The 25119-nt window shown below is 38.3% G+C and overlaps 1 protein-coding gene across 2 annotated transcripts in view; it reads left to right on the top strand.

Moving 5' to 3' along the window:
• Positions 1–13726: 13726 nt before the first annotated feature.
• Positions 13727–25119, top strand: part of rspo4 (R-spondin 4) — a 67900-nt gene continuing 56507 nt past the window's right edge. For both annotated transcript variants that reach the window (XM_036124587.1, XM_036124586.1), the window contains exons 1-2: positions 13727–13936; positions 23117–23305. In XM_036124587.1, the coding sequence (XP_035980480.1) occupies positions 13852–13936; positions 23117–23305 (274 nt within the window). In that variant the 5' untranslated portion in view covers positions 13727–13851. The remainder of the gene's footprint in view (positions 13937–23116; positions 23306–25119) is intronic.

Raw genomic sequence — 25119 nt, 5'->3', positions numbered from 1 at the left:
TTTAAAAAATAATTATTTTTTCCATTACGTTCTGCCTCTATGACACCAACTCCTGGGTCAATGTGAGCTTCTGTACTTTCTGTGTCTCTGCTCTGTCTTCTCTAACATAGAAAGTACTCCTGGGTCAATGTGACCTTCTGTGCTTTCTGTGTCTCTGCTCTGTCTTCTCTAAGCCCCAGTGGGTGGAGGCAGATGAGCGTTCACACTGAGCCTGGTTCTGGTTCTGCTGGAGGTTCTCCTCCCTGTTAAAGGGGAGTTTTCCTCTCCACTGTCGCTTCATGCATGCTCAGTATGAGGGATTGCTGCAAAGCCATCAACAATGCAGACGACTGTCCACTGTGGCTCTACGCTCTTTCAGGAGGAGTGAATGCTGCTTGGAGAGACTTGATGCAACCTGCTGGGTTTCCTTAGAGAGGAAACGTTCTCACCAACCTGGAGGATCTAATGGAGTCTGATTTAGGAAAGAGCCTTGAGATGAAATGTGTTATGAATTGGCGCTGTATAAATAAAATTGAATTGAATTTTGCGTCCTTAAAGGAAACTTACCTTCAGTTACAGCCTCCTTGTCTATGGCCAAATTTTACTTGTGCTTGTGCCAGAAAGTACAACAAAAACGGTGTATATTTGAGCGGTTTTCTACCTATAGCACGTTTTATTTCGATGTTTGGTGCATTAAACCTTGGTCTTCTGTTAAAACGGCTGAGCCATGACTGTTGTTGGTATGCGATATGCTTCATACCAAAAGAAGGTTAAAAAATAAAACAACTGGACTTCTATTCTGAGTCTCAAACGTTTCGTTCCCATCCAGGAAGCTTTCTGAATCCTAATTTCTGGAGTAGCGTGGAGTTCCAAGCTTTATAGACCTGCTGGCGAGGCCTCGTTAGAGCTTAGATATTTAACCTGTTTTGGATTGATCATGACCTGGATGACTGAGAATCTTCACCAACAGATATGCTTCATAGCGTCCTGTTCAGGATCACTGCGGTTCTGGTGCTGATGTCCAGAAGCCAACTGGGAAGAGTTGGATACTACCTGAACAGGTCGTCAGGCTGCTGCAGGGCCAAGGCAGAGATACAAAGGACAAAAAACATTCACTCACATATCAATAATTTAGAATCACTAATGGGAGGAAACCGGAGTACCCAGAGAAAGCCCACACATGCACACGGAGAGCAAGCAAATTAACACAGAAATCTCAAATCCTACCTGGGGTTTGAATCCAGGGCCTTCCTGCTGTGAGGCAAAAAATGCACTTATCATTGCACCATCATTCGTTATCGCTAATAAAATGACATCAAAGGACACCCAAGGCAAAAACCAAAGGTTGAGACATTTCAAACCTGCACAACGGCTCTCTGTCTGATCAAAGGTAATCACGGACCCACAGCCCTGGAAACAAACTCTGCCTGACCTTGTGAGTGAATTCCTACGCTGGAGCTGGTTTCATTTATCTCTCCACTGTGGAGGAAACGGTTATGATCACAGCAAGGTCTGTTTCCTCTCTTTAGCATACATGTCAGTCACACTAGAGATACTCAACACATAAAGTGAGAAAGACCACTGAGTTTGGAGCATATTTTTGTTTTATTTTACAGAGCTTTTCAGATGGAGATACTTACATGACACGTTTCTGTGTTAACCTTTACCACAGACATCTGTACGGAATGACACTACATCGTGTTTTCACACCTTTTTACCCTCCCTTCCAACAAGTGTGATTTCTTTTACAACTCAAATCAAAATAAATTGAAAACTTTATTCACAACTTTTATATATTTATATTATCTTTACCTTAATATTTCAAAATATTTCCCAGATGAAAGAAGAAAAAAACAAGATGTAGATGGTTTAGCTGCTAATTAAGTGACTCTTATTGATTGTTTTTACATTTAAGAAAAAGAAAACTGTGGTAAGAGTATTCCTGAGATAATTTTGCCCTCCAGGAAGTACGGACCCCACACAGAAAGAGGCGGCTTCGCACTGAAGGCAAGCGTCTTTCTCCCAGGTTGGAAAAATAGCACCAGAAAACAACTAATATTTCATAATAAAATAACAAGGCAATGCTTTAGCATGTATAAACCTAAAGTTATATATAAACCTAAAGTCATGCTATGGAACTTCTAAGGTGAACAATTATCCAGAAAGGTTTTACAAGATTTGCTAGAAACGCCATTTCACCAAAGCAAAAGCTTTGTTCACTTTCTTGGCACAAAATCAAGGCCTCTGCCACAGCTGCTTCTGGTCGTAGATCTTGTTTGTGGTGATTATGGACAGGTTTCAAGATGTGGCCACGGAAAGAAGTGAGAGTAAAGTCTCTTCGGTAGTTTTTGAAGAGGATATGGTTCTCTTGTTTATGCCAAACCAAGACCTTCACAGCCAAGATGGCACTCAATTACAAAAGATAGGGGTCAGTTTTTGTCTCATAATCAGGACTTTATCTGCTGCCGGGCCTCAAACTTCATTCCTGCAACGTTTTATGTATGTGTCTGCTTTGACGCACCTGGATTAAATATTAAGATCATTACCAGAGCTCTGTAGAACCTGGATGAATGCAGAGGATGAGTTTGAAGTAGTTGATGTAGCTGCTTTGGACCAGGAACACATTTAAAAGTTGCAGGGCACTGACCCTTGAGGACTAAACTGGAGACCCCTGATCTTGAGTAAAAAGATCAGGGGTCCAGGCTGTCAAGGTAAAGAAGGAACTGAACCAAAAGGGAAATATGTTGATTTCTTAGGACATCTACATCCTCATCCTCACCTGCAATCATGAGATGTTGATCATTATGAGATCCCAGACATAAGCAGCAAAAACGAGATTCTTCTGCATGGCACCAATGTCCTCTCAAGTTCTCTTTACCTTAAATTTACTAAATCATCTTGCTTTTAAATCCCAACCATTCATCCAGGCTTTTAAGTACCTCCGGAGCTTCTGTTCTCTTGGTGCCCAAACAAGGTATGGGTAAATATAAGCAAACCTGACTTTTGGATTTTTATATACATAGTTCCAACAGTTTTTTTCCAACAGTCTATGTCAAGATTGAAAGCTTAAAGTTTGAGTCTTGTACCAAAAAAATATCCTGAAAACCGTTGAATAACTTCCAGAACAAGGTAAACTTTGAATATTCATGTATCAAAAGTGTTCAAATTAAGTTTAAATATGAAATATCGCACATTTTTTACACCGATTATGGTATTTTGCGTTTGAGTGCTGCCTCCGTTTACGATCGTCCATTTCCGACGTGTGACGTCAGTTCAAGAACACCGAGAATGCGCGAAGCGAACTTGCATAGAAACACACATTGTTTACGTTGTACAACCGGTACGGTGAACAAGGATATATGGATGTTTTCCAGTATCTTCTTTCACACGCCAAATCTGCGGATCCACGTCTACTTTGAGGAAGCGCTTTTTAAAAAAAAAAAAAATTGCCAAACTAAGTCCACAATAAAATGCCTTCTAGGTGCGTATTTGGTGGCTGTCGTGCAGACCGTGGTGAAGTTGGCTTGACATTGGACATTTAAGCTCCGCGGAGTCAGCGGGATCTAGCTCACGGTTGATCCGGTTGAAGGACTCCGATTTCGGCCAGCGTCTCCCAGCTGCTCCCTTCTCCCATACGCGGTGGGACCGTCAACAAATCTGATTTGATTTTTGTTTCTCAAGAGTGCTACGCTGACTCCGCGGAGCTTGAATGTCCAATGTCAAACCGACTTCACCGCGGTCTAGTGTAGGCCAGAAAGTAGCGCTACATACTTGGCCGAATGATTAAAAGGTCCGAAAGAAATGGGATAAATACATAAAAGAAACGCGAAAGGACTGGATTGCCGGCAGTGACAAAAGTGTTTTATGCAATTCACACTTCACGAGCGAGGAAAGTCGTAGTGTTAGCAGACAGAACGAGTACCGTGCATCCGGCAATAACACTGTGTGTGACGTCACATACCGGATCGGCTGATTGAGGAGTGTTCGGGCTCATTTGCATATACAGCAAGTTTTATCGAAATTACTTCCAAACGGCGCACATAATTCACATAAAATATAAATTTCTTTACTCTGGTGACTATTTGAATGCATCTGCATTAAAATACATTTTACGTGCGACTTAGACTTTAATTCAATTCAATTTTTTTCTGAATATAAGTCGGATCAGTCAAAAATGGTCTTTGAAAAAAACTGCTCCTGAAACACTTGAAAGTAAGTGGATCCATGCATTACGCCTCCAATGCAAGCCGGTGGAAATGGTCCTTTGGACCATGCCTGGGAGATTGATTGGGGTAAATTAGGATAGCAACCCAGCAACTCCAACCAGCAAGATTCTCGCCAGCGCATTTCAGCGTAACAGGTCGTTTAACTGAAAGTTGTCAAAATTACACTAAAATTAGACCGTGAGCATAACAGATATATGTTACCTCTTAAGCTAACAGTATGACACAGATGTTTTAGAGCAACATAGAAGGTCGGTAAAGCTGTCGGACAACATAAGCTAACGCTAGTTACCATTAGCTTCATGGACAGCCCAATAATGGGCTTCCGTCGCAGTCTGGGACGCTACGCTGTGTAAATGCACACTGAGACAGCAAAACAACATTGTGTTCAGCCTTTGTTTTGTATAAATTAATGTTTCAATTCATTTTAAAGTGGTACAGGAGCAGCATATAGTTTTCACAAGCCCAGAGCGCCTTCTGGGCTGTTATATACGGTGATGTTTACTTCTTGGTTCATGTTGGTCATTATGAATTACCATATAAAAAACATGTTATAAATTTGAGATACGTCACACCTGACTATAAGTCACAGGATCAGCCCGACTATGAAAGAAAGTGCAATTTATAGTCCAGAAAATACTGTACTTGATATGCTATAATCCCCAGAGTGGCACTGGGATCCATAGTACATTAAGGGAAAAAGATCAAAAATGGTGCATGAAGAAAATTGAAACAAGTGCACAATAATTTTATACGTATGACCCTTCAAAGTGAAGGATTCATGTCATGCCATATTTGGGAATCAAACAACGCACAGCTTGAGACATCAAAATCAGTTTGGATGAAAACTGGTGGAATAACTCCACGATAGAGAAAATGCTTTTAAACTCCAATTCCCACAGCCAAATCAGCCACAAACTGTGTATCTGTGGGGTTAAGCATGTGCTAACAATGTGTTTAGTGGCCGTCTGTCAACAGATGGTTAGGCCTTTGTCTGTAGGCCAAATAAGGATTTGTCAGTCAATAAAGAAGCAGCAGTGGTTGGCATTTTAATAAACTGCCTCAGTTACTGGGGCTTTGTGCACTCAAGATGAAAATGATTAATTGCTCCAGAATTAGGACAAATGGGGTTGTTGGGATGAAGCTGAGAGATTTCTTTAAAGTAAATGAAACATCAAGAAATTGATCCATCAAGGCTTTTAAATGCCTTAACCATTTTTCCAACACATCGCAGTCCTGAAAAAAACAGCTGCTCTGTTAACATCCAGCTCAGGTTTTCCTTAAATAAAGCAAACTTGTAGCTGTACTTCGCTTTTAAAAACAGGAAATGTGCCCATCAAAGAATCCCTTTTATTACATTTTTTTTCTTTATTTCAAAGTATGCGTGCAGACCCTTTTATGGTCTTTCATCTAATTGCTTTTTGGACTCTAATACCGTGAGCTCTGCATACTTTAGTGACTTGTTTATATATTTTTTGAAACTTCTCCTCAATAAAACATATTTTTTCCATTAAAAAATGACAGTGCAGTCATTTTTTAATGGACCGCTGTGCCTACCAACAGCAAACACATGGTTGTGAAACCTGTTGAAAGTGCATTTGTTTTGAATGAATCATTTTAATGACGGAGAAAGAATTATAGATTCGTACAACCAGTCTCTGACTTTGTTTTTACACTTTTAAGAGGCTACCCTAATGCAAACCCTAACCCTTACGAAAGAGTTTAAAAATTTACCACATCTTTTTCCTTACATGGTAAAGTTTGACTGACTGATGGATAACAACTGCAAAGTTCCAGAGTTGGGGAACACAGAGAGCGTCAACCTGGTGGAGGTGAGAAAACATGGCCAGCCACGGCAGCGTGGTGAATGGTTTAACAAACACAAATCATGGAATAGTTACAGGCCCACCACAGACAGCAACAGCTATTTCCAAGCAGCCAATATCTGACTCATGTGGAGATATGCTGTCAAATCTGAGAAAGAAAACCAGAGATTAAAAATGTTTCAGGAAATAGCCACAACGTTAACCCCTCTAGCCAGTAAGTGGCGCACTCACGCTCACCTGCTCTTGCTCCAACTTTTAACTGTAATGTTTTCCAGCCAGCTGCCAGGTCCGGTAGCATTAGCACATACATAAAATGGTTAGCATTAGCAAACATTTAACTTATCTGTCCAGAAGGAAAGCTGCAATCTCTGCGCGGCTTCTGAGCTCATTTTCTTCCTCAAGGCGGCACCAACGCTCAAAAGCTTGACCGATGTTTACCCTCGCTTTGCTTCTACGTTGGACCGCCTGAATCTGACAAATATTACACTGGAAAGAAGATACTGAGCCTTTAAAGGCTGACGTAACAACCGCACTGCATTATGGGATACTGAGGCATCGGGAATCTGTCTTTTGCTTGTTTACATAGCCTTCATTCACAATGCTGTCTTTTGTGTTTGGTTTTAAAAAGATCGCTTCGGGGAAAAGAACAATAGGTTGAGATTTTAAGTTTACCAGCATGGAATCAAAACCAAGGAGCTCGGATCTCCGGATTAATAAAGAGACACCGAATGGACTCTGGATAGCAGCCGAGAGGGCCAGACCTCATTTCCAGCACCATATCCCAACACGTGTGTTCAGGGCATTATCAGACTGGTAAGTTTGAATCGAAGCCTGTTGTGCTTAGCAGGCTGCTAGTGCTAGCCTAGCCAGCTGAAACTAGCAAAAAAGGTAGGAGTTAAGGAGACCCTCCAGTTTAGGAGATTAATTTAGACATTACATGATAAATTGTTCTCACTCAGTGAAGGTTATCTGTGATATTTCATGATAACTGAAGTTATTTTAAAACTAATAATGGACATGTGTGTTTCTCAAGCTTGTTATGGTGTTTCACACAGAGCTTTTAGCAGGCTAGGCTTAGCGCTAGTTTGTAGACAAAGAGAAAGTAAAGAAGATCCTTTGTAAATATTCCCTGAATTATAAATAATTTAACCGATGCGCTCTTAAATATTTCTAACATAGATTCAGAGTGGATGGTAGGCTTGAAATCATTTTAAATAAATTTGTGCAGCAGACACCAGAGAGGAGGGGAGCACTGTAAGGTAAAGGTGTTGTTTACGTACCTCCAAAATGACAAGTTTTCTCTTTTAGATGAAAAATTTGGAGATCCTGGACCCATCCAAAGCTGCTTTGTCCATGAACATTTCTGAATTATCCACTGGTATAAAAACTAACTCTACTGGCAAAAGAGAACGCAAGCTAAGCTTCTGAGAATGGCAGTGGGCGGCAGCAACAGGTCATGTAAACCCTTGTCCATTTATCATGCTCACGATTAAGATTTTTTCACGATAAAGCTTCAGAACAGGGTCTCACTTGTCTTGGCACAGTCCATCACCTTTTTGTTTAGCACGGTCCATTTTTCAAGCCCTTTGCATCTCTGTCTCCCGCAGCACGGCATCCGAATCAGTAATGTAGACAAAAGCTATTTGCCCTGGAAAATGGTGACCGCATCCCACAATGCATTGCAAAATCACATGCCCTTTCGAGACCCATTTCTCATCGCTATCACAGGGCTGCTACAATTCGGCAACACGTGAGCTCCGTCTCACGTGACTTCAACCTACTATTCCTATTGGTGTAGAATCCTTTCGTGATGACGTGGACAGACGTGGAATCGTAACCACAAGTAAATGTTTGTGTGTTTTGGATTGTCAAAATCAAAAAATCAAAAAAAAAATTTAGTCTATATATTTATTTTTCAGTAAAATTAATAATTTTATTCTGCACCACTCTAGACATTATGTGTGTATTTCTTTTAAAAATGTATGAAAAGTCTGTAGCTATAACCTTTAATAAGCAGGACTAGGTATCCAGGTGAGATCTACAGCTGATAAATTAGCAGTGCATAGTTCTTGGAATAATAAAAAGCTGTCACGTTTCTAACCAAAATTAAGATTGTCTTGAGAAGCACAATCTGGTTGCTGCTGTAGTTTAAGATATTATTATGAGCACAAAGAGCCCTTTAATCTTGACTTCCTGTGCCTGTTTTTGAAGCTCTTATTTTGAAGCACAGCAGAAAATAGCTCTCTAATAGCATAGACTGCACTGGCTGAAAACATTACATTAAAATCGTTCACATGGTATCATTCTGGGTAGCGGCAAGAAAAAGAAACAGAGTGAAAGAAAAACTGCTAACTGGTTGTAAAACTATAAGTAAACTTCACTTTGCTAACCGTTAGCCGCTAATGACGCTAAGGTTAGCTGAGCTGATCATTTTACACTCAACTGAGATTTATTAAAACATAGCTGAGTTCTTTGATTTTATTTTTTATTTTTTTCACTGGCACTCGAGCCACCTTAGATTGAGTAAGAAAACTGCCCCGGGTGTTTCTGTGGGTAGATAGCACATGTAGAGCGGGACGCCTCATCTGCCATAATCGGGCTGTTGCTCTGGTCTGTTGCGGTGAAGAAAGGCCTCACTTTACTAGTCTATCTACATTTCCTCACTTATGGTCATGAGACATGGATCATGACCTAAGGAACATGAAAATGAGAAAAAAGTGGCTGAAAAGAGATTTCTCTTTAGGGTGGTTGGACTCTGCCTTAAAGATAAGTCTGTGGGAGCTAGGATGAAGAGGCGTTAGCTGATTTAGCTTTAAACCATCCTGATCGTTTTCCTCCCACTCCTCAATATTTACATCTCCATTTTGTGTTTTTTTTTCTCTCCTTTGCACATTCATTCAGTAATTTGTTATTAATTAACATTAATATGTTTTCGCTCTTAAGTTCAGTTCCACGCTTTCGATCCCACGCCCAAACAAATCTCTCCCGCCGTTCCCGCCCGTTGGTTCTTGTTCCCCGCAGCGTTAAACGCTTTCACTGCGGTAGCCTCAGTCAGCTCTCGCTGCAAACATCAAAACTGCTTGAAAAAGTGAAGCGAAGACGACAAGGTTTCTGTCTCAACCGATGAGATCAAGGACAGTAAACCAATGTGGAAGCAGGGTAGGAAAAATCTCTGTAGTTGTGTTTTTGTTCAGTGGTCGGTGTCTTATTCTGTTGCTGTTGGTTTGTTTGCTAAGTTTGTGCTTGGCTCATTATTATTGCCATCACTCTTGCTTTACTTCTGTTTCATTAATTTACCTATCCTTTGTTTTCTGGTCAACTGGTGTTAATTTGTCTGTACTTCTCTTTGCCATTGTATATTTCTCCCTCTGACATTAATGTCCAGGGCTTTTCTTCAGGCCCTGTGTGTTTTTTTATTTAAAGATTTTTTGCCTTGATTTTGGATTGATGCATTTTTAAAGGACTAATGCGGATTAACAGCCGCAGCAGCACATTTGTGTTTTCCCCTCATTTTTTTTTTACCGCAAAACATGTTTTCACCCTGAAACTCTTAAAGAGGCCCAGGACAAAAACATCTTAATAAAATTACAACCAGATTTACGCTGTAGCAATTCGTGCCGAAGGTAAATGTGTACGGAGAGAAACAAATTAAAAGCTTTTATTTCATGAATCATCTCTGAACAACAGTAAACATGTTTATAGATTTTAATTCTCCACATTAAACTGGCCTGTTTATTTGTCACATGAATCATTTGACATTTAGCTCCAGTACCAGTGGCCTAAAAACATAAATTCTTCAGAGATTACACTTCCTGGAAAATTTCGCAAACTGTCATTTTCTTTGATTCACATAAAACTTTTACTAGTGACAATAAAATAACCTAATCAGTTTCTCCCTTTTTAAATAAAAAACCCCATAAAAGATTAACTCTAGTACAATAAACCTGCATTTTTAATCTTATAACAAACCCTACTGAGGAATTGGACGTTGTGAAAAAAACTTGAGCTGAGTGATGGAAAACTACAAACACGCATCCGCACTGAATCAAACTCAAAGCCACAACCATTTTCATGTCGTGCATTTGTTGTCGACGAATCTCTGAGTTTTCATTCAAACTGCACATGTTATATAAAAAATATATGTTATATATAACCACTAACAAAAGAGCTTTGGAAAACAAAACACCAACTTGCAGAAAACTGAAGCTGAAAAAAACAAACAATCTATTATAACAGCTACAGGCAGATTTATTTTCGCAGCCTAAATAAAACGAATGAAGACGCGAGAAACCGTTTATAGGTTTGTTTTTTATTTGAAGCACCAGACAATCCTTCATAAACTATAATGTTCGTAAATACTGTTGTTACTAGATCTTTATTCTAAAGGAGTCTGACTCTGGTAACAGAAAGGTAAATGTTGCTGTGATTAACTTTAAGCACGTCTATGTAGTGTTGTGTTGCAGCGTGTAGAGGTTGACTGATATGGGTTTTCTATTGCCAATAAAGTTTTTTTTTTTCAGAGGCCGATTGCCGTTGTTTTCTACCAATACTGTGTATTTATTTTGCATCAATGATTTTTATGTTATTTTCTGTTCTCTTCTTTTTAACCGTGATGAAAATGTTGCCATTTTCATCCATATGAAACCTGTGCAGCAGTAGTCTGCAGCGAGCTGGTTGAAGAAGCAGCGCCTTTTTTTCCCTTCTGTTGCTGGAAACAACCATTATGGTCATTTAGTTAAAACTGTATATGGACACATTCTCAATTAGGTAACGGCAGCGAGGTATGTTTTTTTCCTCATCAGATTATTAAAAGATAATTTCAGACTCAAGTTTAATTTAAACCCGGAATCTTAGTCTTTTTGAGGTATTGCATATTCTACAAGTGTAACTTTAATTTGTTGAAAATTATTAGACATCCATGTCAAAAATCACTTCAAAGTTCTTCATCAGAGTAACAGAGGAAATGCAGATTATTATTTAAAGGCTATGATATATTTGATTTAATTATGAAACATTTCAATACAAACTAAAGACCTACATAAAACGTCTGTAAATTGTTGACAGCTGTGGATTCCATGTTTATTCGCTTACTTCATACACGGTATCTTGTAAAGTTAACTAAACGATTAAAAATTGTCGCCCAGTTTTTGCCAGTAAAATAGAAAAAAAATGACTGTTTGGAAAGTTTTCAGCTTGAGACAAATACAGCAATGGCTGAAACACCAACGAGGCACACTTTTAAAAAGGCAATGGCAATTTTAAATCAAACAATAGCAATAAATTATAAAATGGTTAAATAACCATCCGGCTGCAGACTCTATGCTGGGACTATACACCTGACTCATTAAATAGCAAATCGCTATGCTTCAAATATTACCGTAAAAACAATAGAAAAAGGCACAAATAGATAATTAAATGTAAAATTATTTACAATCTAAAGCAATATATTATTCTGACAATATAACTATTATATTTGGCAAATTTTCCTTACAATTTAAGTCTTCCAGCCATTAGTGGGTCTGTTATTTTTAAAACCAGGACTCTATCTTTCAAATTAACCTGTTAGGTGTTCAGGGAAGTTTGGTTCTTTACAATGAGAAGAAGCTCTCTGCTTGGAAGATACAATTATAATCTTTAATAATCATCTTTATCAGCTATTGCGACATACATTACAATAAAACCTGTCCCATCCCTTAGGGAGTAGTGGGCTGCCACAGCGTGGCACCCGGGGAGCATTCTAGGTGTAAGGGTCTTGCTCAGGGGCGCAGAGTTGCAGTCTGTGGGAGTCGAACCCAGAACCTCCAGGACGACAGCGCAGTGCTCTAAGCACTAGCAGACCGCCATCCATCTATGCTAAGGTCTGTCTGTGAAATAAACAGCGTACTGCAGCTAACAACACGGCTAAATAATTCAGCATCATCAACATCGGAGGTTTCTAACATTAATTTTAAAAGATAAGAAAACCAAAAAAAAAAAATTATTTTGTAAAATGGCCAAGTTCACAACCACTACATTTACCTGCTATTTCACTGTGATTTTGTATTTCCAGCCAGTGTCTGCAATAAAATATCTTGAAATGTGTCATAGTAGTATTATTATTATTATTATTATTATTATTTTTTTAAAAAGTATTATTGTTGTTATTGCTACTATTACTATTCTTCTAATACTATTACTATTATTATTACTACTACTGCTACTACTAATAATAATAATATCATCCTTGTTTTGCTGCTCAAACCAAGGATGATATTATTATTATTATTATTATTATTATTATTATTATTATTATTATTATTATTAATATTATTATTATTATTTGTTTTACTACTATTATTATTATTATTATTATTTATTTATTTATTTTTTACTTTTATTCCACTGACTCAGCATAGGGGCGCCTGATCTTTTCTAAGTCTTCTTGTATTTGTGTTTTTAATGCTTATCTATAACATCTGTTCTGCCTTTCAGTCACTTGTACTGCTTTTAAAATGCTTTTGGTTAAAGCTATCTTGGATATTATTATTAGTAGTAGTAGTAGTAGTAGTCGTCATCAGAACCATTTTGATTAAATTACAGTAGTGTTTATGATCACAGAATTTAATTTATTCTGAATATTTAATTAGGCTTAGAGTCTACGTAACAAGAAGTAACAAACAGTCATGCAACGGATCGACCCGGTGTTTCCCGTCTGCATTAGCATCAAATTTAAGATAATCAATAAATAAACAATACAAACATTTAAAAAAAACAAGACTAGGGAAATATGATGTATTTAGTTTTAGCAGCAATAACTGACATTTTGTTTACACTTTGAAATAACAGAAATCTTTTATACATAGTTTAAATTCTTGTTTTAACTGTGAAACTCTATTAAGTTTGCAAAAGGTTACACTATTAACAATGAGCAACATTGTTAATAGTATTCAGTTTATCTAATAAAACTAATGTAATAAAATGTAATTGGCTTTTATTATATCTTCACATTTGAGACAAAGGCGGATTTATCTCATATAGCTTTGCTTTAAAGTACCTGGTTTAATGGGGAGGTTCATGATAAAGTCATGGAGGTGGATGTTTTTCTGTGAGTACCTGTCTCCTCAGCCAACTGAGCCTTTTTGGAGGAAAAAAAAAAAAAAAAAAAAACTCGGCAGGCTTTAATTAAATAGTGAACTCTCTCCTCCGCTGCTCTCCAGCTGTTTTTCTTTCCGGGTGGTCAGCTGAAGTTCACCGTGTGCGCACGTTTATTAGGACTGCCACAGAACGCCAACGTGCGTGAAAAACAAACGCGGGGCTGAGCAACAATAGGTAGAGCCGGGAGGAGGGGGGTGGGGGGGGGGGGGGCTGGCTGCAAATGTGGAACCACTTAAGGCCCAGAGTGCACGCACCAAGCAAAGGGTTAAAGATGGCGATGGGATAAGTGGAGCTCGTTTATCGCAAATTTGACAGTGGTAGTTAAACGTTGAGCTTTCCCTCCAAGCCGGCAGTCTCGCTCTCGGCTCTCCTCACCTCCAGCTTCTCCTCGGCTCCTCTCTCCTTTTTACGACCGCCTGTCTCCTCACATCAGCCCTAAATCATCGTTGTGAAACAGGACCGAGGAGAGGAACGCAGCTCTTCTCCTGCTTCGCCGCTGCTTCAGGCCTGCAGGATCACCTCCATCCATCCCATTCCTTCAGCTCCCTTTTCGCCTCCCACCCACCCCCCCACACGCCCCCTTACCCACCGCCTCAACGTGGAGCAAAGTTTTCCCAAACCTGCCACCCCTGGAATCCCTGCAGATGTGCGGAGCCTGGCGCTGAAGCGGGCGCTTGCCAGCAGCCCAGATGCATTTGCGACTCTTTGCCTTAGTGATGTCCTTGTTGTGTGAGGTGATCAGGATGGGGTCCGGCGTCATGCAGAAGCAAAGCGGTGAGTCAAACGCTCCAATTTACACGCTTTTCTGCAGGTATGCCAGCCGGCTTCCGTGTAAGTGAAGCGGCAGCACGAAGGAGCCAACGTTTAAAACGTAACAGAGTGGCTGATGGATGTGCATGTTCATAAAATCCAATATCTGCAGGGGACTTTTGGATGGAAATCTGAATTTATACTTTTTTCCTCTCACATCATCCTCGGCCTCAGCTGTCAGTCAGACTTCTGTGCCTCATCTGGGAACTCTCCACAGGTTTAGATTTGAGGCTAATGAGTCTTTTTTTTTTTTTTTTTTTTAAATGAGCACAGCCAGACAGTGGTATGTGGTGACCCTCGCTCTCACCAGCGCCTTGCATTTCCTCAAGAATTTGGTAATAATGGAGGAGAATCTCGTCTCAACCTTTCTGCCTTCGCCTCGACCAGCCGACCAAAAAAAACAGACGATTGACTGATTAGTTCAGGTTCTGCATGAAGCCTTCACACACTGAAACATTAAAATAGCTCAACAGTAAAACTACCATATCTATAATGTCATGCAAAGTATTATGACATTTGTTTTGGACAAATTCCCGGACGAGGATTTTAAAAGTAAAAGCTACAATCAGGTTGAAGGGTCAACCTGGATTACGTTGCTCAGATTTACGTTGGTTTATTTCCCCCTTCTCAGCGATCTGCGCTTTATATTTTCTACTTTTTATCGTCTTCTCAAGTCGTGCGTACAGACTTGGTTCGTTTTCTGCCTCTTAAAACAAAAACGGAGCAACAGAAGCAGCAGGAGTTTTGTGTTTCAGTGTGAAAGCTGCAGTGCAGAGGTCAGGGAGAGCCGAGCCCATTATTCTGTCCATCAGGGACGGTACTCTGTCGCTGTGGTTACTGTAGGTAATTGCCAGCATCTGTGGTCGGGTTTTTTTTTTTTTTTTTAAAGAGAAAAGGGAGGAAACATGGAGTAAAATAATTAAAATTGTCGATAAATTGTTGCTGGTGTGCTGCACTAACTTAGACTCAATGCTAGACTTTGATTTGCAGTCACAGCTTGGGTAAATTGTTTTAGATTTGGATTTATTTATTATTTAAATCACCTTTTCAAACATTATTTTAATTCAGATTAATTGATCCATGCAGTGGACAGCCAAAATTAAATGTGAGATGTAATCTTAATAAATTTAAGGCTAAATTAAAGGTGAGCAACAGACAGCACAAATCAGTTGAAAAAGCTTTTAAAAAATGTTTTAAATACATAAGATTAAGAATTTTTGTAATAAATCCTGTGGTGACAAACAAAAACAGGAAAACAGAATTGCTTGAAAGTAAGAAATTATAATCCTAACTGCTTTGATCACTCAGCCAACATGCAGTCATGATGAAAAAGAAAGAACACCCTCTTCCGGTTGTTGAGTTTTACGCAACTCGACTGAATCCAGTTGATTTGACCCTGGCCAGAGTCTAAAGTTATTTAAATGTAGCTTCAGGGGGATAAAAACCACATAACGGATTCCATCATTTCATAAAAGATGGAGCCAAACTCTAAAAGCTGTGTGGGGGACAAAATAAGTTCTGCCTTGCTGCTCCATAGGATCTAAGAGGATCTAAGATTCAGGCGGCAAAGCACTGATTGCCTGACCATCGGTGTGAAAACCTTTAAAAACGGTGTTTGGGACAGTTTACTGATAAAGGTGTGTGTCGCTGCACCGCCCAGGTGGACAGAGATACCAGCGATCAGGTGGAGGAATCTGGGAGGAATTCTAAGATTATTCAACGATTTAAAGTCCATCGCTACAGAAATGGAAAAAGGTTATTTTCAAGAGAAAATAACATTTAATACAGCTTCCAATCTTCCCAGGTAATGACTTTGTGAAACAAAACCAACAAAAAAATAAAACACACAAGAGCTCATGCCAGACTCTACAATGCCTCTGATAAATCGTTAAATGATGATGAAACGACAATTAGTGAAACACCAAATAAGTATAGCTCAGTTTGGAAGAGTTAAAGAACTGATTCTCATCTCTGAAAAGGAAAGTACGACTTAGATTCGCCTTGTTGCATCTAAATAAAGCGCAAAGGGAAGATATTCCTTTGGACAGACGAAACCAAACTGGAGACGTTTGGTTACGGTGAACGGCGCCATGTTTGAGGGAAACCAGCAGAAAGTCGTCGTGCCGAATTTCAAACATGGAGGAGGGCGACTTCCAGTCATTGAGTGAGTGAACCATGAAATCTTCTGTATGTAAGGATTTTAGGTTACTTGTGAGGCCTCCCCCCGTCCAACAGATGAAGCTTTATCCAGGCTGGGTCGTCCTAAAATCTAACTCAGACTGTCAGAAGAAAAATAAAATAGGGGTGTCGTAAAGACCCGGTCCAATTTCAGAGCCTTATTTGATTGAAATGCTCTGGAAGGATATTAATAGAGCTGTGAACTTAAGACTGTCTGCAGAACCTAACTATATACAGAGGAGTGAGCTAAAATATCCCCACAACGACGTGAAAGACCATTAAGTCAGATAGAAAATGACTGCTGCCAGTTTATTCTCTTTCTATGGCATGTTGTGATTTTACTTATTTTTGTCAAGCACTTTGGACACATGCTGGTTGTTGTAAAGTGCTATATAAATACATTTTGATTGATTGATTGATTGATTGATTGATTGATTGATTGATTGATTGATTGATTGATTGATTGATTGATTGACTGATTGATTTTAACTGTGGGATCAAGCAGGACATTCAGGATTTCACGCTAATCTGCAGTAAGGCTCCATCTGCGTTTGGCAAATAATTAGCGCGGAATCTGTTCTGGGGTTTGGATTACAAAAAGAGAGCAGTAAGAACTTTATTCTTCTTCTTTGTCAAGAAACAAAATAACTTTAAAAGAAAGTTGGCGTAAAAGTTTGACTTGTTCTGCAGGAAGTCAGAAGGAAGGTATCGGCATGAAACTAGCAATTTAACAATATAATGAAGGGGATCAGAAATGTGCATTCACCTCCAAACGTTAATTTAGATCGATTGGCAAACAATTGGAATTAGGGTTGCAACAACTAATCCACGAAATCAGCAAAAATCGACAGTTAAAAGCGTCAGCGACGAATTTCATTATTGATGCGTTGTGTCGCCTGATTAATGCGTCACTCGCCACGTCACGGAGCTGTTTACTTCACCTGCATGGCGTCGTCAACGCTGGCCAACTGCACTGCAAAAAAGAACCAAGATTAAGTAACATTGAATGTATTTTACCTTGATTTGAGCAGTTAAATAAGACTACTTCCCAATGGAATGAGTATATTTACCCCTAAAATAAGATAATTAGACACCTTGCACCTGAAATAAGATAATGGAGATTAATTGTTCCTATTTTCAGTGCAAAAAATTCTTATTCCATTGGCAAATTATCTTATTTACCTGCTTAAATGAAGGAAAAATACACAAATTTCAAGAAATTTTTACCTACTTTTGGTTCCCTTTTTGCAGTGCGGCTGCAGAGCGAGTTGAACGAAGCTAAGGGGAGGCGCTATTTTATTTTTTTAAATACGCTTCTTGTAGTAAAATTCTTCAAATGACGACACAGAAAAAACAGCTCGAACTGAGTCTTCAAAAATACTTACAATCAAAAAGTTATTTATTTGAAGCTAAATTATTTAGTATGTAATATCATAGTATCTTATTAAACTGAATAGAAATTAATAAAAACATGCTGCATTAATTCTCACTCGTTAAGCTCGGTCTTACATTGATTCCCATTCCTTAGCTCAATCTCACTGGAGTGATTGGTTTCATATTTTTTTAAGTGTTTTTCCACCCTGACATTGTGTTAGTGTGCAAAAAAAAAAGCTGCTAAAACTAAACGGCTAAAGAAAATTAATTGCATTTGATCAGCAATCCCTCAGCTGCTCTCCTTCCTAAGTCCCATCAGCTTTTCCCATGACTGCATTGGCAGCAATAGACTGCAAGTGTGGGTTTACAGCCTGCTCTAACAAGCATCCAGCTATTAGCTTGAATAACCCCTAAAACGGTTGCCTTTAAATCTTTAACAGAAGTTGGCAGTAAAAGAATTCAAAGTTGAAAACAATTCATCAGACGGAGCGCTAAAAAAAAGTCTTTTTCAGTAACGGCACATTCTTAACGCGACTGGTATTAATCGCCTGCACTTGCAGAGAGGCTGTTAAAGACGCACACAGTGAGTATTATTTTAACACGCCAACCCAGCTGGCAGCATTTTTTTTTTGCTGTTAATATACCCATACTGGTGCATTGTGGGAATTATGTTCCAATTGCCCTAACGACTCCTGATTGATGTTACCGGCAGTCTGACCTGAAAGTAAATTAGCAGCACAGAGGAAAGTAAACCCACTAAAACTCCAAAAATAACCCTTCTGCATTTTAAGGCGTAATTTTGTTGTGACTATCCAATGAATTCAGGTTTAGGTTTAAATTCCTTCTTAAATACAAGCCTGTTTTCCTGAAACCCAGACAGAGCTCGTTACACCTGGAGCTTGTTAAAAAAAAAGAAAAGAAAAACAGGGCAATCCCATGCAAGGTCATGGGTCAGGGTTTTATGCTACCTAAACCTGCAGCTCCTCTCAAAGTCCTTTAAGTCTGCAGATCCAGAGCACATGTGCGTGGAATTGCTTCTCAGACGCCGCGGTCGAGACCTCAGCGGTTGTTCGAGGGAAAATCTGCTCTAAACCCTGAACCTCTTCAACACGTTCCAGAATATTTAAACATGTTCCGAACACATGATGATTAAACTTTGTGTAAAAGTACGTCCTAAAGTAGTTACAGCTCTGTGCAGAAGTCTTGCATCGTTCCTCATCTCCTTGTTGCTTAATTTAAATAATTCACTCTTTTTCACTATTGGATTTGATCAGCTGCTCTACGGGCTTTTTGATTTTATATGCATTTCATTTTATTGAAAAACTATGCATACATATATATACATATACATACATATATATATATATATAGATATAGATATATATATATATATAGAGAGATATAGATAGAATAGATAGATATACAGAGAGAGATATAGAGAGATAGATAGAGAGATATAGATACATACATATAGATATAGAGATACAGAGATAGATATAGAGAGATATAGAGAGAGATAGGGGGAGATAGAGAGATAGAGATATACACAGAGAGAGATAGATAGAGATACACAGATATATAGAGATATAGAGAGATATATATAGAGATAGATCTACTATAGAGATAGATATCATAGAGATACATATATATATATATATATATAGATATATAGATATATATATATATATATCTATATATATAGATATATATATATATATATAACTTAATATATATGGGTACATTGTTGCAAGCATATATATATATATATATATATATATATATATATATATATATATATATATATATATATATATATATATATATATATATATATATATATATATATATATATATATATAGTTAACTTTACATATATGGGTACATTTTTGCAAGCATTTTATAGAATGCTTGCAACAATGTATATTCCTGAACTTTTCATTTGCCGTATTCTTCAAAACTTTTGTATTTCCTCTCAAAATTGTTTGGTACACCAACTTAAATTTTTTTTTGGCTTACAGATTTTAATATAATCCGACAAAAAAAGAAGGGAAAAAAAACAGTTAAAGTCCAAAGACAGACGTTGGAAGATTGCAGCTGTGAGTTTGGATGCTTGGAAGGAAAATTTAACAAATGAGATCTGGATCAGGACTTTTTGGACAGTACTCTATCTGGAGACCCCTCTGTTCTGCTTTCACTTATTCTGATGGTTTTGGACACTTTTGGCTGTTGTTTTTATTAGGCAGCATAATTTTCCTGGTTTTGCATCGTGATGCCAGAGAACAAAAACCTTTTTTTTTCCTCCTCGGCCCAGCATGTGGTGTTCCATGTCCTGCATGTTTTAGATTCTTCGTGATTCTGCACACCTGAACTATGTTTGTGTGTTTAATTGGCTTGCCTCTTTAGAACTTGATGACATCCTGAAGAGTCGATGCTATTTAAATCAGCTCTGTTGGAGCAGGGACACGTCTGAAACATGTTGCCTAAAACAGCGCTTTGAATCTTCTTGTTATTGAAAAGTGCTTTATAAATAAACTTGCCTTACCTTAAAACAGGATCAGGCCTTGAGGACTGGAGGGAGGCGCTCTTTTGGTCTTCTTTTTTAAATGTTTTTTTTTTTTAATCCTTTTACAATTCCTGCCCAGCTAAGTATGGGAAAAGCAATCTAGGATAGGAAAATGTATGAATTTCTAGACATGATAGTCTCTCTCCAAACCATTGGTTTGTCTGCCATCCATCTATGACCCATCCACACCTTCCTTCCTTCCTTCCTTCCTTCCTTCCTTCCTTCCTTCCTCCCTTCCTTCCTTCCTTCCTTCGTATTAACATTTTTTAAAATGTGGTTATAAAGGACTGAGAACTCTGGTAAATTTAATCTGGAAAACTATGAAATTTGACAAGAAAAATGTGTAGAAAACAATACTTTGAATAATTTCCTGCTCTAACACATATACCACAAAGAAATTACTCGCTTCAGTTTCTTGTTGTGAAGTTCTGCAAAAATATTGTAATTATTTATAACCTGAAATCTGGCGTCTTGGTGCAGGGAAACGTCTGAAACCTGCAGTGGTCCATGAGGGCTAGGGCTGAAAGAAGCTTTGTCATGGTTCCTACATCTGTACTTAATGTGTTATAACTGGTTTATAAGGAGGAACAAATTAAGGCTGGACTATTGTAATTCTTTACTATCAGGAAGTCCACAAAATGCAGTTTGAAGCCTTCAGCTGATCCAAAATGCTGCAGCAAGAGTTCTGATGAAAATCAACAAAAGGGATCATATTTGTCCAATTATAACTTCCCTTCATTGGCTTCCTGTTAAATCAAGAATAGAATTTAAAATTCTTCTTCTAACGTATAAAGCCCTTAATAATCAAGCTCCATCATATATCAGAGCTCTGATTACCCCGTATGTTCCTAACAGAGCACTTCGCTCTCAGACTGCAGGTCTGCTGGTGGTTCCTAGAGTCTCTAAAAGTAGAATGGGAGGCAGATCCTTTAGCTATCAGGCTCCTCTCCTGTGGAACCAACTCCCAGTTTTGGTCCGTGAGGCAGACACCCCGTCTACTTTTAAGACTAATCCTAAAACTTTCCTTTGTGACAAAGCTTAGTTAGAGTGGCTTAGGCTACCTTAGATAGGACATTTTTTTGACCAATCTGTATAATCTGATTGAATTTGACTTTGGAAAGTGCCTTGAGATGACATGGTTCATGAATTGGCGCTATATAAATAAAATTGACTTGAATTGAATTAATTTCACTGCTATGCCGATTATTGCCAGATCTGTTTCCCCTTGGCACAAAACTACACTGTCCAGCAACTCTCACACCGCCTCGAGGACATTAAAGCACGGCGTTCCCTGACCTTCCTTAGTTTTAATGAGAACAAGACAGAAGTTATGATGTTCTGGCCGAGTTGCTGTCCCTCCCTAAATGTAGATCTTGGCTTACTGTCATTTTATCTCAGGGACTGTGTTGCCAATCTGGGAATAAAGTTTGACTCTGTTTTTAAATTTGAGAAACAGATCAGCAGTGTTGTTCAGCAAAGTTTTTTTTAATCAACTTTGTCAAATAGCAAAGGAACCCAATCTCAGCCAGACCTGACTTGGAGAAACTAGTCCATGCTTTTATCACAGTTCATCTTGACTACCGTAATGCACTTTTAGCCTGTAGCTCTCTTACCCGTCTGCAGCTTGTGCAGCACTCTGCTGCTCGTCTGTTAACTGTTAGACCCAAAGGCGAGAGCATATTACTCCCATCCTAGTGTCTCTTTACTGGCTCCCTGTGCGCTAAAGAATTAATTTTAAGCTTTTGTTATTTGTTCTTTTAAATGTTTGAGCTGATCCAGCTTCACTGCCCCCCAGGAGCCAGGAGATAAAAACTCACTTTTATCTCCTGGCTTGTAATACACTGTGATATTGTCGTGTACGGCATTTAAAAATACTCTCGCCGTGAACCTGGTTTTTAGCTTTTGATATTGTGTGTGTATGTTTTGTATGTTTTTAACCTTTTCTTTTTATAATGTACGGCACTTTGGCCACCCCTGCAGTTCCTAAAATGTGCTATAGAAATAAAGCTGATTGATTGATTGATTGATTGATTGATTGATTGATTGATTGATTGATTGAAGTCTCCGGAGGTTGGGGGGGGGGGGGGGGTGTTAGAGCCACATTTTAACTAGTTTTGTAAAAGAGTCGGTTCTCAGTGTCATTACATCATTATAAAAGTATAATTTATTGTTCAATCTCAATGCGTATAAATGCAAAGAAAAAATATAACCAATCAAATAATAACATTTATCTCAGTATCCCTGCAATTGCACTGCAAAAACGGATCTAAAAACAAGTAAAATGTTCTTAAACTTAGTCTATTCGTCCTTGATTTGAGCCAGTAAATAAGATTATCTGCCAATGGAATGACTATCTTTGCCCCTAAAATAAGATAATTAGACATCCTGCACTTGAAATAAGATGATGGAGATAAATTGTTCTTATTTTAAGTGCAAAAATCTTGTTCTATTGGCAAATCATCTTATTTACCTGCTCAAATCAAGGACAAATACACTAATTTAAAGAAATGTTTACTTATTTTTAGTTGCGTTTTTGCTGTGTGGATAGTATAATACTCCCATTTTCATTTATTAACTCTGTTTTAAACAGATTTGGGGGGGGGGGTGGTCATGGCAGCTCAATGTGAATGCAAAGCTCATATTTACAGGTCAGGTTGTTGGTCTCCTAAATGTCATGTAATGAATAATAGACATTCTTACAGCTTTTGTTCTGTAAAATCGTCCCTTTTTAAAGTATTATTTATTATTATTTCTGTATTTATTTATTCATGTATTGACCTACTGAGTGAATTAAAGCAGCAGAGGTTGTTGTGTCAGAAGTGAAACCTCTCCGTCTACAAGCGAAAGCCTTCCAGCCAGCAGCATCTACAGTTTAGTATTTCAGGCGGCTCTGTCGATTTCCATGGAGCCCAGATAGGATCTCGGCATCTCAAGGATTTATGGAGTCTCCTTTCTGGAGGTTTTTTATTTTAATATCTCCTGCGCCTGATCCGGATCTGTCTTAATGTGCTTCCTGTTGGCTCCTGCAGCTCACAGAGAGACGTCGGAGGACTGTCAGAGTTGCCTGGAGTGCTCGCGGGACAACGGCTGTGTACGCTGCCCAGAGCGACTCTTCCTGTTTCTGCAGAGGAAAGGGATGTCTCATCATGGGACGTGTCTCCATTCCTGTCCCGCTGGACACTTTGGACAGAGAGGGAGGGACGTGAACCGCTGCATGAGTACGTATGAGCATGTGTGTTATGAAGAAATGGCACAGATAGGCCTTGATACAAATAATTAAAGACTACACAGAACGCTATATACAACCAAACAACTGCTCACCACTTTATTATTGTTTCATTTCAATTAGTCTGACATAGGGCTGGGCGATAAATCAATTTAATCAATTAATTCGAATTTACAATTCTTTAAGATTTCATTTTTGGAGAATCTGGATTTTATTTTCCCAATACACTCATTGGGTTTCCATGAAGAGAACAGCATGTGATGCTGAATATATGTTTAGGCAAATGTATTGTCAAAATATTGTTATGTGGAAACTATTTTTTACCATAATACGAGGTACTTCATTTACTTATTTTTTTTTTTTACTTAGTTTGAAGTTCACAAGTGCAGTGAAGCCTGTTCTTAGCTCAATGTGTAATACCACTGGCAGCAAATGTTTTGTTATATTTTCATTGTTTATAATGGCACGGCTGCCATCTTGTTTTACAAGCATGTTTCACAGCTTGTTTTTAGTTGCTCTTTGAATTCAGGTCAACTCCCTGACGAAATACTTGACATAAAAGCAAGGTTTTAAAATAATTTATTTAATTTCTTTTTATGAAACAAAAAGGAGAAAAAAAATCGATTTATCGGATTTGGTATGATAAAATCGGAGATTTATTGCCAGCCCTAGTCTGACAGCCTCATAATGTTTTGGAGCAGAAATTATCGACACCTCTCCAGGCTATTTGAAGTCTTTCTTTAATATTCAGCTGCTTCAGTTTCAGGCATTATGAGAATTCAACTACAGCAAAGGACAAATGTTACAAACAACCACCTGATTTGCGTGTTTTTGAAGCCGGAATACCCAGAGAGGATTTAAGTACGCACAGGGAGAACTTACAAACTTCATATCAACGACCTGAAGGCAGGATTAGACACACACACAGTGCTAATAATAAGTGTGCCTGTTTTATTCAGGACACGCCGTGTTTGTTGGGGCCACTGCAATATTCACATAAATGAGGATTGTAAGAAATGCTGCTTGAAATAAAAACGTTCCTGTGTGCAGTTCATTTTAAGTTCTTATTTTTACTTCCATAAATAATAATTGCTTTGTGTTTGCTGCAAAGAATGCAGTTTACATTTATTTATTCAGTGAGACCAAGAACCAGTCGGATTTCTCCCACCTTTAACCTGCTGCAATCCCAAAAATCTCAAAGTGGCGATGGCAAAAAGAATGTGTTAATATTTTAAACTGACAATATGCTGCGTTGAATGGATAAATTTCTGTCTGTTGTTAGTTATACTCAGTTAGGTGCCTGGCTCCTCACAGTCTAACTATTTTGTCTCGGTTCCTGTTTTTCCTTGCTAATCTGGCTGAAGAATATTTCATGTTCTGTTTCTGCACAAAAAATCTCTCCATCAACAACAAAAAATCCATCCATAAATTTAAGAAAGGGCCCAAAAAATAAAAACATGAGCTTTTTGTCCGTATTGAAGAATGCAACTACGGCTGAAAGTGTTGGAGGTCCCAGCCCAGTTAAGGCAAGGCAAGGCAAGGCAAATTTATATAGCACAATTCAGTACAAAGACAATGCAAAGTGCTTTACATGATTAAAATATAGCAAAATAAAACAGAATAAAAGCAAGTAGGAATAAAATATAGATAGAAAATAGAACAAAAAAGTGGTGATTCAGTTAACTAGAACAGTTGAAGGCAATTTTAAACAAAAGTTAAGCTGTGGAGCATCAGTAAATGGGTCAAATTTAACCATTAAAACCATTAAACAGTCACTATTTGATCAATAATAAACTATAATAATGT

This window comes from Fundulus heteroclitus, chromosome 20 (assembly GCF_011125445.2).
Source record: "Fundulus heteroclitus isolate FHET01 chromosome 20, MU-UCD_Fhet_4.1, whole genome shotgun sequence".
Classification (NCBI taxonomy): Eukaryota; Metazoa; Chordata; class Actinopteri; order Cyprinodontiformes; family Fundulidae; genus Fundulus; species Fundulus heteroclitus.
This window is presented reverse-complemented; position numbering and strand designations above follow the sequence as displayed.